Genomic DNA, 12,808 nt, shown 5'->3' with positions numbered 1-12,808 from the left:
CGACCCACATACACAAACCAGACATCCTGATTACGTCGACTCGAATAATTCCTTCTTATTAACGTTTTGTTCAGAGACCCTTAATTAAAACCTGCTGTTTTGTCTGCTGTTTGTGACGATGAATACATACTCGCCAATGCTGACCCCGTTATCACACGATCACCTCCTTTGTAACACAGTTTTTTTTCCCACACCTCCATTAGTCGTAGTTCAGTGCCCATCTTTGCTCCAGTCCCTGTATACACCTGGCACCTGTTTCACCTTGAGCGAAGTGTATCCTAGGCGCGAAGTCTGCATTTCTGTGCGTGTCCCCCACTGAGAAGCGAACGAAAGCATGGAGGTGAGTGGCAAGACAGATGAAGTCAACTGCGTCCAGAATCTGACAACAGACAAACACAGGAGTCAAAGAAATGCTGAGCTCTTTTAAACAATCAAAGGAACACATCTTCCTGCTACCTATTTATTGCTTGGTGCTTTCGTGGAAACGGGCTTCGAATTCCTTTATGGGGAAGTTTCTATCTTTGTTTCTGCTTGTATTTCTTTTTCTTTTTTAATCAAACCATCTACTAATATTTATCTAAAAATCAGCTGATGGGAAGTGAGCAGATAACATTTTTGATAGCGCGTCCACTGTGTCTGTGTAGCTTGCATGAATTATTTCCCATTGTATTATAGTTCATATGTTTCTCATTGATAACAAGAAGGCAAGTTTTTTTTTTTTTAAAAAGGTATGAGAGCAGATTCGAACCAAACATGTTCGGGTGGAAAGAAATAGTCTTAGTCACAGCGCTATTGTGCATTTACCAGTGATGTTCAAGCGTTATATATTGATTGCGGTATTCGAAGTGATAAAGCTGTTTAAATCAAGATATTCTAGTGCATATCAGGCATTTGAGAAATTCTTTCAAGTCCGCGGAAAAGGAGACATTGTCATCGCCACGAGCACACCGAAACATTTAGCCGTTTTCTCTAGATCTGCAGAGATCCATATTCGACAGCCTTAGTTACACTCGCCGGGAAACTACGGCATGGTCAATTCAATTTCTCTATTATGTTCGTTCCAGTTAATTCAGTATCCACTTTCAAATATTCATATGCAGTAAACACGTCGATGATGTATTAGTGTCATTGTGTGTTTTCTGTTAAGAACTTGTATTTATTTTCTTTTAATTATGAACAAGAAAAACGATGTCATGCCGTCTTCTAACCAAACATAGGCTATACATTCTGGCAGTTGGGAAGTGGTGATGTGGTGTTTCTGGATTCCGGATCGAGCCTCAACGAAATAAACCGTTAATGATCCGGAAATACGGCTTATTTCAAGAAACTTACAACCTGTTATTGGAATGATTGTGAAGATTTTTTGAAATTGAATTTCTTAAAGTTACAATGCCCAGTCTCCCCCAAACCATTTCAGCAGCAGCCATCAACGCAGTCCCCGTGCCAGCCGCTGTCATCCCCCGAGGAACTGGGGAAGCAGGGCTCCGCGTGCAGCAGCCGAAAGGAGATGATCCTGGAAGAGATTCTCACAGAGGTTGGAGACGCAGGCCGCTTCCAGATCCTGTTTACGGCGATGATTGTCGTCATGGAGGTGGTGGTGGCCTGGAGCATGCTGCAGGTCAGTCAGTGTGGCACGTGCTACAGGTAAACAGGGAGTTCAGGTTAAAAGGTAACACCGCCTTTCACGGACTCAGAGGCAGTGACATCATCATATTGGGCATGGGAAGGCGGGACCCGATCCTCTGCTTCCGCAGAACCCCTTCCTTACCCCCAGCAACCCTCTTCCCAGAACCCCTTCCTTACCCCCAGCAACCCTCTTCCCAGAACCCCTTCCTTACCCCCAGCAACCCCCTTCCCAGAACCTCTACGTTACCCCCAGCAACCCCCTTCCCAGAACCCCTTCCTTACCCTCAGCAACCCCCTTCCCAGAACCCCTTCCTTACCCTCAGCAACCCCCTTCCCAGAACCCCTTCCTTACCCCCAGCAACCCCCTTCCCAGAACCCCTTCCTTACCCCCTGCAACCCCCTTCCCAGAACCCCTTCCTTGCCCCCAGCAACCCCCTTCCCAGAACCCCTTCCTTACCCCCAGCAACCCTCTTCCCAGAACCTATACCCTACTACCCCCTGCATCCTTCTCTCAAAGACCCGTACCCCACCAAGCAACGCTGTCCCCATGACTCCTAATGTACCTCTCCCTAATTACCTTCTCCCTGTAACCTTTCTCCACAACCTCTACGCTACACCAAGCAACCTTTTTCTCAGGAACCCACTGGACCCTACATTCCCCCCCCAAAAAAAACCCCAAAACCCCCCCCCCCCCCGAAAAACAACAACAACAACAACACAAAAACAACAACAACAAAAAAACAACAACAAAAAACGGACGAGTGTGATCGCCTCCAAAGCCCTGACAGCATAAATTTGGCAACACTTTTCCAATACAATGCCACCCAACCAAACTATAAACATCACAATGCCAAGGTGTACATTCCTCATGAATATCTATAATGTTTGTTTAGTCATTTACTTTGATTTCCTGGCCTTTACTTATTTATGATCAATACCTAAGCCCCATACTCATTTTACACAATGTCAGAATGCCATGATCATAAAATTTTGCTTTCTTCTTTTACCATTTTTAAAAGCAAACTTTTGGAGTAACGTTGTAGACAAGATAAGGTGTGACACAACAGTAACATCACTTAACTGCTGCCAGCGGATACTCTAATAAACAGAACCTTAGCATCGTCTTCAACTGCCTGTGAACCAGAGAAATAAAGTCATTGGAGACAACATCAGAATATTGTGGCTATGGTTATGATTCTTATGATGATGATGATGATGATACCAGCAGTAACAGTGGTAGTAGAAGTAGTAGTAGTAGTAGTAGTAGCAGCGGCACCACCACCACCAGCAGCAGTAGCAACAGCAGCAGTAGCAGCAGTAGTAGCAGTGGCAGAAAGATCACCACAGGCGCCCGTGCAGCTGAAGCCAGGCGCACCACCAAGGCACAACGAAAGTGTGCTGTGCGCAAGGCCCGGGCAACATCCACAGCCATGACAGCACCCACTCACTTCCGTCCCACATGTGGGCGAGCCTTCAGGGCCCGGATTGGCCTCATCAGTCACCTCCGGAACCACCGCCACCGATCTTCCATCTGATTTTTGAAGCCATGGTCATCTTCGAATCCGAAGGACGAACATACACCCCCCCCCTAAACATATATATAATCAGTATCAACATCATCATCATCATCATCACCGCTGTCTATCCTCGGCAAGGCGGCAGTGGTAGGTGCCACCCCCAGCTGGTGGTGTGTGGAGCCCACGACCTTGGGACAGGGCAACATGACCTTGGACAACTCCACCTTCCAGACGTGCTCCCCCGCCCCCATCCCTCCCCCACCCTCCTCTTCCAACGGTGACGTGGACAGGAACGTGACCCAGGGTCCGGTGTCCAGCGGAGGGTCCGACACGGGAGGGGTGTGTGTTCGGTTCTACGATCCTGACTCGGTCACTATTGTCGCTCAGGTTGGTGGGGGTTAGAACTGTGGGGAGTTCCTCTGTGTGTGTGTGTGTGTGTGTGTGTGTGTGTGTGTGTGTGTGTAGAGAGAGAGAGAGAGAGAGAGAGAGAGAGAGAGAGAGAGAGAAAGAGTCGGGTGTAGGGGTGATGATGGGGGTGCGCGCGTGCGCGAATGTGTTTTTGTGAATGTGGGAGGGTAGGTTTTGGGGGTTACACACACACACACACACACACACACAATGAGACCACCACTCCCACTACCGCTTGGAATCAATCAATACCCATTTGCCGAAGAACAGAAGACATTCATCCACAAGCCCATCTCTATAATCATCCATCTGTAGCGTCTTATTATTTTTTTTCCCAACTATAGCCTCTTATTTTTTCCATCTATAGCCTCTTATTTTTTTCCATCTATAGCCTCTTATTTTTTCCATCCATAGCCTCCATCTAGAGCCTCTTATTCTCCCAACAATAGCTTCTTATTTTCGCAACAATAGCTTCTTATTCTTCCATCAATAGCTTCTTATTTTTCCATCTTCTACCTCTTATTTTCCCAACAATAGCCTCTTATTTTTCCATCTATAGCTTCTTATTTTTCCATCAATACCGCTTATTTTTTCCATCAATACCTCTTATTCTTTCATCTACAGCCTCTTATTCTTCCATCTACAGCCTCTTATTATTTCCTCTATAGCCTCTTATGTTACCATCTACAGCCTCCATCCACAGCCTCTTATTTTCCCATCTGTAGAGGCTGGCCATAAGAGGCTATTACGGAAAATAAGAGGCTATAGAAGACTACACAGGAGGACCTCGACTACCGCCCACTGAGGATGAAGTCAGGACTGCCATAAAGCAGACGAACTGCGGGAAATCGCCAGGAAAAGATGGAATTCCTGCTGAAATGTACAAAGCACTTGGAACCATAGCTTTTAAAACGTTCCGCGACGTCCTCTCGACCATCTGGGAGGAAAAAGACATGCCAGCAATTTATCTCCTCTCTATCACTAGAGAGGAGATTCTTGCCGCATCTTTCTCAACAGGCTCATCACCAACGTCTCTGAGAGCAACCTTCCCGAAGCCCAGTGTGGTTTCCGCCCTGGCCGCAGTACCATAGACATGCTGTTTGCTGTGCGACAAGTCCTGGAGAAATGCATAGAACAGCAGATGGACTTGTACGCAGTGCTCATGGACCTGACCAAAGCTTTTGACACTGTCAACAGAGAAGCTTTGTGAATCATCCTGATGAAGCTGAGCTGCCCGCACAAGTTCTCCACCTTGATACGGCTCTTCCATGACAACAGGTGCTTTCCAATGGTGACAACATGAACTCCTTCAATATCTCAAACGGAGTGAAACAGGGCTGTGTTCTCGCCCCCCGTGATGTTCAACTTGTTCTTCACGCAGGTTCTCCATGCTGCGAAAGACCTGGACTTGGGCAAATACATCAAGTACCGTCTGGATGGATCCGTGTTCGACCTTCGTCGACTCGCCGCTCGACCCAGACCCTGGAGAAACCCATCCTTGAAGCCCTCTTTGCGGATGACTGTGCCCTCATGGCACACAAGGAGAACCACCTACAGGTCATTGTCGACCACTTTGCAGAAGCATCCAAGCTGTTCGAACTGACAATGGAAAAACGGAGGTCCTGGTCCTAGCCGCCCCAAACACAGCCAAGCCCCAGCAGCCATTACCATTGATGGAGTCCAACTGAAGTGTGTGGAGAGCTTCAAGTATCTGGGCAGCACCATCTTTGCAGATAGATCTCTGGATAAAAAGATCGCGTCCGGGATCCAGAAAGCCAACCAGGCCCTTGGAAGATTGAGAGCAAAGGTTATCCAGCTGAAAGGTATAAGACTGTCCACAAAGATAAAGATCTACAAAGCCCTAGTCCTTTCTTCACTACAGTATGGATGTGAAATGTGGACCCTGTATCGACGGCACATCAAGCAGCTAGAACAGTTCCACATGAGATTACTGCACATGATCTTGGGAATTCACTGGCAGGACAAAGTCACAAACCAAGATGTGTTGGATAAAGCTGGTTTGACAAGCATTGTCATTATTGCTGAAGGCTCAGCTACACTGGACTGGTCATGTCATCAGAATGGACGACAGCCGCATCCCCAGACAACTGATGTATGGTGAGCTCAAGGAGGGCCAACGCAGACAGGTTAGGCCCAAACTGAGGTACAAAGACACCTTGAAGTGCAACCTCAGATGGTGTGCCATCCAGCCACGCGAGCTCGAAGCCTCTGCTGCGAACAGATCAACCTGGAGGTCTCTCACTTCCAAAGCAACAACTGCCTTTGAAGAGGACAGATGACTACGTCTCGCCGCTGTGAGGGACAGACGACATAGGGCCTCATCCTCCTCAGTCCAAAACTCAGACCATCGCTGCGACACCTGTGGGGGCCTGTGTGCTTACAGCTTTGGGCTGCAGAGTCACGATCACATGCGCTGTCATTGCTGAGTACACAGACCTTGTCATCGTTGGCTCCGGACAGACTACCAAGAAGCCTCTTATTTTGCCATCTATAGCCTATTATTCTTCCATCTATACCTCTTATTTTTTCAGTCTACAGCCTCTTATTCCATCTATAGCCTCGTATTCTTCCATGTACAGCCTCTTATTTTTCCATCGAAAGCCTCATATTTTTTTCATTTGCAGCCTCTTATTCTGTCATCTATAGCCTAATATTGTTCCATCAATAACCTCTGGTTATTTGTCCCCTCCATAGCCTCTGGTTATTCATTCCCTCGAAAGCCTCTGGTTACTCATTCCCTCTATAGCCTCTGGTTATTCATTCCCTCTATAGCCTCTGGTTTTTCTGTTTCCCCTTTCCTCCTCACCGACCAGTGGGACCTGGTATGTGAACGGAAGTACATCAAGGCGGCCATCAACTCTATCCAGATGGCCGGCGTGTTGGTCGGGGCGCTGGCCTCTGGTCAGCTGTCAGACAGTGTGGGCCGGAGGGTCACCTGTTACGTCACCATGGCCTTTCACGGCCTGGCCTGTCTGGCGGCCGGTTTTTCCCCGTCCTGGGAGGTGTACGCTGCGCTCAGGTATAGGGAGGGGGCTGAGTCTTCAGTGTGTGTGTGTGTGTATGTATGTGTAAGATGTTGTGTATTAGTCTCTCTCTCTCTCTCTCTCTCTCTCTCCATCGAATCTCTGTCTTTATGTGTCTCTCTGTGTTGGCTTCTGCTATTTTCTGTCTGTCACTGACTGACTCACTCACTAGTACAATCGTAGACAAACATTCTCACCCATCACTTTCTCTCTCATGCATATCCACCCGTCCATTCACTCTCTCACCACTCATCACTTACCCAGTTACTCACTCACCCCTCTCACCCTCCCACTCAATCCCTCACCAAGTCACCCACTCACACACCCACTCACACACTCACTCACACACTCAGTCACTCACTCAGACACTCACTCACCAACCCACCAAGTCACACCCACACCCTCTCGCACACTCACTAACCCCCCCCCCCCCAACACACACACACACACAGAGGAAAGTGCCTTCTAAGCACGTGCGAAACGTGTCCACGCCGTCGTTTCAGGTTCTTCGTGGGAGCGGCCATCGGATCCTTCATCGTACTGCACTACGTGTACATGATCGAGTTCGTCCGTCACACCTGGCGCCCTTACCTGGCCAACATACCTGCCTGGGCCATCGGGGCGGGGCTACTCTGCGTGGTGGCCTGGCAGCTTCCCCACTGGCGCTACCTGCACTTCGTGGTCGCCGGCATAACCCTGCCAACGCTTTTCGGGTGGTTGTGAGTACCCCAGTTGTTGGGGCATTGGGGAAGAGGGACAGAGATAAGAATGCGGATACTGATATGGATAATTCATTTAAGTGTAGGGAATTGCTCCTCACGAAGGGATGCAAACACTTGATCGTTTAAAAAGAAACAACCATTATTCGCCAGCGAGAGCAAGTCAGACAGAGAGACAGAGAGAGAGAGAGAGAGAGAGAGAGGGGACGAGGCAGAGGAGTTGAAGGGATGATACAGGGAGATAGATAGAAAGAGTAGAGAGGAAGGATTGGGCGTGGGGCAGGGCGCGCACTTCTTTCTGTACAGCTTTCACCCTACTGTAATTCTCTCCCTCACAGTACTCTACCTGTTCTTTCTGTGCCGTCTTCAGCCTTCCATAATTCCCTTCCTCACAACACTATATCTGTTATGTTTGTGCCGCCTTCAACCTTCTATAATTCCCTTCCTCACAACACTATACCTGTTATTTCTGTGCCGCCTTCAACCTTCTATAATTCCCTTCCTCACAACACTATACCTGTTATTTCTGTGCCGCCTTCAGCCTTCTATAATTCCCTTCCTCACAACACTATATCTGTTATGTTTGTGCCGCCTTCAACCTTCTATAATTCCCTTCCTCACAACACTATATCTGTTATGTTTGTGCCGCCTTCAACCTTCTATAATTCCCTTCCTCACAACACTATATCTGTTATGTTTCCTCACAACACTATGTTATGTTTGTGCCGCCTTCAGCCTTCTATAATTCCCTTCCTCACAACACTATATCTGTTATGTTTGTGCCGCCTTCAGCCTTCTATAATTCCCTTCCTGACAACACTATATCTGTTATGTCTGTGCCGCCTTCAGCCTTCTATAATTCCCTTCCTCACAACACTATATCTGTTATGTCTGTGCCGCCTTCAGCCTTCTATAATTCCCTTCCTCACAACACTATACCTGTTCTTTATATGCCGCCTTCAGCCTTCTATAATTCCCTTCCTCACAACACTATACCTGTTCTTTATATGCCGCCTTCAACCTACTATAATTCCCTTCCTCACAACACTATACCTGTTATGTTTGTGCCGCCTTCAGCCTTCTATAATTCCCTTCCTCACAACACTATACCTGTTATTTCTGTGCCGCCTTCAGCCTTCTATAATTCCCTTCCTCACAACACTATACCTGTTCTTTATATGCCGCCTTCAGCCTTCTATAATTCCCTTCCTCACAACACTATACCTGTTCTTTCTGTGCCGCCTTCAGCCTTCTATAATTCCCTTCCTCACAACACTATACTTGTTCTTTCTGTGCCGCCTTCAGCCTTCTATAATTCCCTTCCTCACAACACTATACCTGTTATTTCTGTGCCGCCTTCAACCTTCTATAATTCCCTTCCTCACAACACTATACCTGTTATGTTTGTGCCGCCTTCAACCTTCTATAATTCCCTTCCTCACAACACTATACCTGTTATTTCTGTGCCGCCTTCAACCGTCTATAATTCCCTTCCTCACAACACTATATCTGTTATGTTTGTGCCGCCTTCAACCTTCTATAATTCCCTTCCTCACAACACTATATCTGTTATGTTTGTGCCGCCTTCAGCCTTCTATAATTCCCTTCCTGACAACACTATATCTGTTATGTTTGTGCCGCCTTTAGCCTTCTATAATTCCCTTCCTCACAACACTATATCTGTTATGTTTGTGCCGCCTTCAGCCTTCTATAATTCCCTTCCTGACAACACTATATCTGTTATGTCTGTGCCGCCTTCAGCCTTCTATAATTCCCTTCCTGACAACACTATATCTGTTATGTCTGTGCCGCCTTCAGCCTTCTATAATTCCCTTCCTCACAACACTATACCTGTTCTTTATATGCCGCCTTCAGCCTTCTATAATTCCCTTCCTCACAACACTATACCTGTTCTTTATATGCCGCCTTCAGCCTTCTATAATTCCCTTCCTCACAACACTATATCTGTTATGTCTGTGCCGCCTTCAGCCTTCTATAATTCCCTTCCTCACAACACTATACCTGTTATTTCTGTGCCGCCTTCAGCCTTCTATAATTCCCTTCCTCACAACACTATACCTGTTCTTTATATGCCGCCTTCAGCCTTCTATAATTCCCTTCCTCACAACACTATACTTGTTCTTTCTGTGCCGCCTTCAGCCTTCTATAATTCCCTTCCTCACAACACTATACTTGTTCTTTCTGTGCCGCCTTCAGCCTTCTATAATTCCCTTCCTCACAACACTATACCTGTTATTTCTGTGCCGCCTTCAACCTTCTATAATTCCCTTCCTCACAACACTATACCTGTTATGTTTGTGCCGCCTTCAACCTTCTATAATTCCCTTCCTCACAACACTATACCTGTTATTTCTGTGCCGCCTTCAACCGTCTATAATTCCCTTCCTCACAACACTATACCTGTTCTTTATATGCCGCCTTCAACCTACTATAATTCCCTTCCTCACAACACTATACCTGTTTATTCTGTACATCTTCATTCTTCTATAATTCCCTTCCTTTACAATATTATACCTGTTCTTCCTGCAACGCCTTCACCCTTCTGTACTTCCCTTCCTTATAACGCTATGCCTGTTCTTTCTGCACCCCTCCACTCTTGTGTAATTTCCTTCCTCATACAACTAGTCCTGTTTTTTTCCCCTGCACCTCTTCACTCTTCTATAACAGAAGGTAGGATAACATAACATGACATGACATGACATGACATAACACGACATGACGCAACGCGACACGACACGACACAGCACGACACGACACGACACGACACTACACGACACGACACGACACGACACGACACGACACGACACGAAACAGCACGACACGACACGACACGACACGGCACGGCACGGCACGGCACGGCACGGCACGGCACGGCACGACACGACACGACACGACACGACACAGCACGACACGACACGACACGACACGACACGACACGACACGACACGACACGACACGACACAGCACGACACGAAACAGCACGACACGACACGACACGACACAACACAGCACGACACGACACGACACGACACGACACGGCACGGCACGACACGACACGACACGACACGACACGACACGACACAACACAGCACGACACGACACGACACGACACGACACGGCACGACACGACACAGCACGACACGACACGACACGACACAGCACGACACGACACGACACGACACGACACGACACGACACGACACGGCACGGCACGGCACGACACAGCACGGCACGGCACGACACGACACGACACGACACAGTACGGCACGGCACGGCACGGCACGACACAGCACGGCACGGCACGACACGACACGACACGACACGACACATGACATGACATGACATGACATGACATAAGAACAACTTTATTATCTCATGAAGGGAAATCACATAAGTTGCGGCAAAACCAACGTGGACAAGTACTGAACACACACCAAAAAACCCACCATTAAACAGGACTTGATCAAAAAGAAGCAATAAACATATAAGACAATTCATGTAAAAGTATTGCACATACTCACTCAAAAAATGTGACCCCCTCCCTTTTTACACAACACCCACTCTTTCAGTCACCGCTTTCAACACACCTCCCCCTCCTGGTCCCCCTCCCTCCCCTTCATCCCCACTACCACCACCACCACCACTCACCCCCCCACCCCCCCACACCCCCCCCCCCCTTTCCTTCTCCAGCATCTCCCCAGAAAGTCTGCGCTGGCTGGCAGCCAAGGGGAGGGTGCAGGCCGCCCGTGAAGTGATGGACAGGATCGCCAAGATGAACGGACGTTCCTTGCAGGCGACGGGCGACGCCACGGACGATCAGCTGAGGAGGCTGGTCCAAGCGGAGCGGTCGTCACGTGCCAAGCAGGGTGAGGGTCAGGACGACCACCAGTACAGCTACCGCACACTGTTCAAGGGTTGGCGGAACTGTGTCAAGACTTTGGTGCTGGGGTTCGCCTGGTGGGTCACAGAGGGTGGTTGTGTTGTGTTGTGTTGCGTTGTGTTTGTGTTGTGTGGTGTTGTGTTTGCGTTGTGCTTGCGCTGCGTTTGCGTGTGTTTGTGCTTGCGTTGTGTTGTGTGGTGTTGTGTTGTGTGGTGTTGCGTTGGGTTGTGTTGTTGTTGTGTTGTGTTATGTTGTCTTGCGTTGTGCTGCGCTGTGTTGCGTTGGGTTGTGTCGCGTTGTGTTATGTTGTGCTGTGCCGTGTTGCGTTGTGTTTGTTGTGTTATGTTGCGTTGCGTTGTGTTGTGCTGTGATATGTTGTGTTGTTCTGTGCTGTGTTATGTTGTGATTTGTTGTGCTGTGTTGTGCTATGCTATGTTGTGATATGTTGTGCTGCGTTGCATTGCGTTGTGTTTTGGTGTGTTGCGTTGTGTTGCGCTGCTTTGTGTTGTCTTGCGTTGTGCTGTGCTTGGTGTGTTATGTTGCGTTGCGATGTAATGTGTTGCGTTGCGTTACGTTGCATTGCATTGTATTGCACGGTATTGCATTATGTTACGTTGCATTGCATTGCGCTGTGTTGTGTTAAGTCGGCAGAATGGTTATGACGCTCATCTGCGAATGCAGAGTCCGTGAGGATCTGGGTTCGAACCCACGTTTGACTGGAAAATCAAACTGAGCGTGTAGTCATTGGGATGAGATGATGAACCGAAGCCCCGTGTGCAACACGCACTAGGCAATGAAAGAACCCATGGCAACAATACTGTTGTCCTCTGGCAAAATTCTGTCGAGGAAATCCACTGAGATAATATGTGCACGCATATGTATGCATGCACTCAAGGCCTGACTAAGCGCGTTGGGTTATGCAGATGGTCAGGCATCTGCCTAGCAGATGTGTGCGTATATGGATTTGTCCGAAAGCAGTGACGCCTCCTTCAAAAACTGAAACTGTGTTGTGCTGAGTTGTGTTGTATCATATTGCATTGTATTGTGTCTTACTTTTTGTCGCGACAGATTCCCCGTGAAGAACGCTTGGCTACAGTTCAACTACACCAATGTATATATATATATCAAAAAAGGAAGAAGAAAAAAAAAAGCTCAAGTGCATTTTGTTTTACAATCGAAGTGGATTTTGTTACAGCTTTTTGCTGTCGTGGGTTCTTTTACGCCGCACACGGGACCTCGATTTATTGTCTCATCCAAATCACTATTGGGGGTGGGGGTGGGGGTGTTTTGTGTTATGTTTGACTGGGTTGTATGGGGTCGGATTGTGGTTGTGGTTGTGGTTGTGGTCTCACTGTGACGTGTCGTGGAGTCGTGCTGTGTTGTGCTGTGGTTTGGTCCGTTGGTAGTTTTGACAGCACTAACATTTTCACGTGACTTAGATCAGTTGAATGTCAGGGTAATGGTAACAAAAATCAGTAGGATTTTTTCCCTTTGTTCTTGTTTGCTACTCACTTATAACACAACACCCACTCTTTCTGCACACCGCTTTCAACACACCTCCCCCTCCTGGTCCCCCTCCCTCCCCGTGAGTCTA

The 12,808-nt window shown here is 47.9% G+C and overlaps 1 protein-coding gene across 1 annotated transcript in view; it reads left to right on the top strand.

The window, feature by feature from the left end:
* Positions 1-208: 208 nt before the first annotated feature.
* LOC143288825 (solute carrier family 22 member 7-like) overlaps positions 209-12,808 on the top strand; it is a 29,546-nt gene continuing 16,946 nt past the window's right edge. The window contains exons 1-6 of the mRNA XM_076597468.1: positions 209-340; positions 1,418-1,618; positions 3,282-3,530; positions 6,386-6,591; positions 7,099-7,314; positions 11,025-11,291. Coding sequence (XP_076453583.1) covers positions 335-340; positions 1,418-1,618; positions 3,282-3,530; positions 6,386-6,591; positions 7,099-7,314; positions 11,025-11,291 — 1,145 coding nt within the window. The 5' untranslated portion in view covers positions 209-334. The remainder of the gene's footprint in view (positions 341-1,417; positions 1,619-3,281; positions 3,531-6,385; positions 6,592-7,098; positions 7,315-11,024; positions 11,292-12,808) is intronic.

This window comes from Babylonia areolata, chromosome 13 (assembly GCF_041734735.1).
Source record: "Babylonia areolata isolate BAREFJ2019XMU chromosome 13, ASM4173473v1, whole genome shotgun sequence".
In the NCBI taxonomy this organism is placed as follows: Eukaryota; Metazoa; Mollusca; class Gastropoda; order Neogastropoda; family Buccinidae; genus Babylonia; species Babylonia areolata.
Note: the sequence above shows the minus strand (reverse complement) of the source record. Positions and strands in the feature narration are given on the sequence as shown.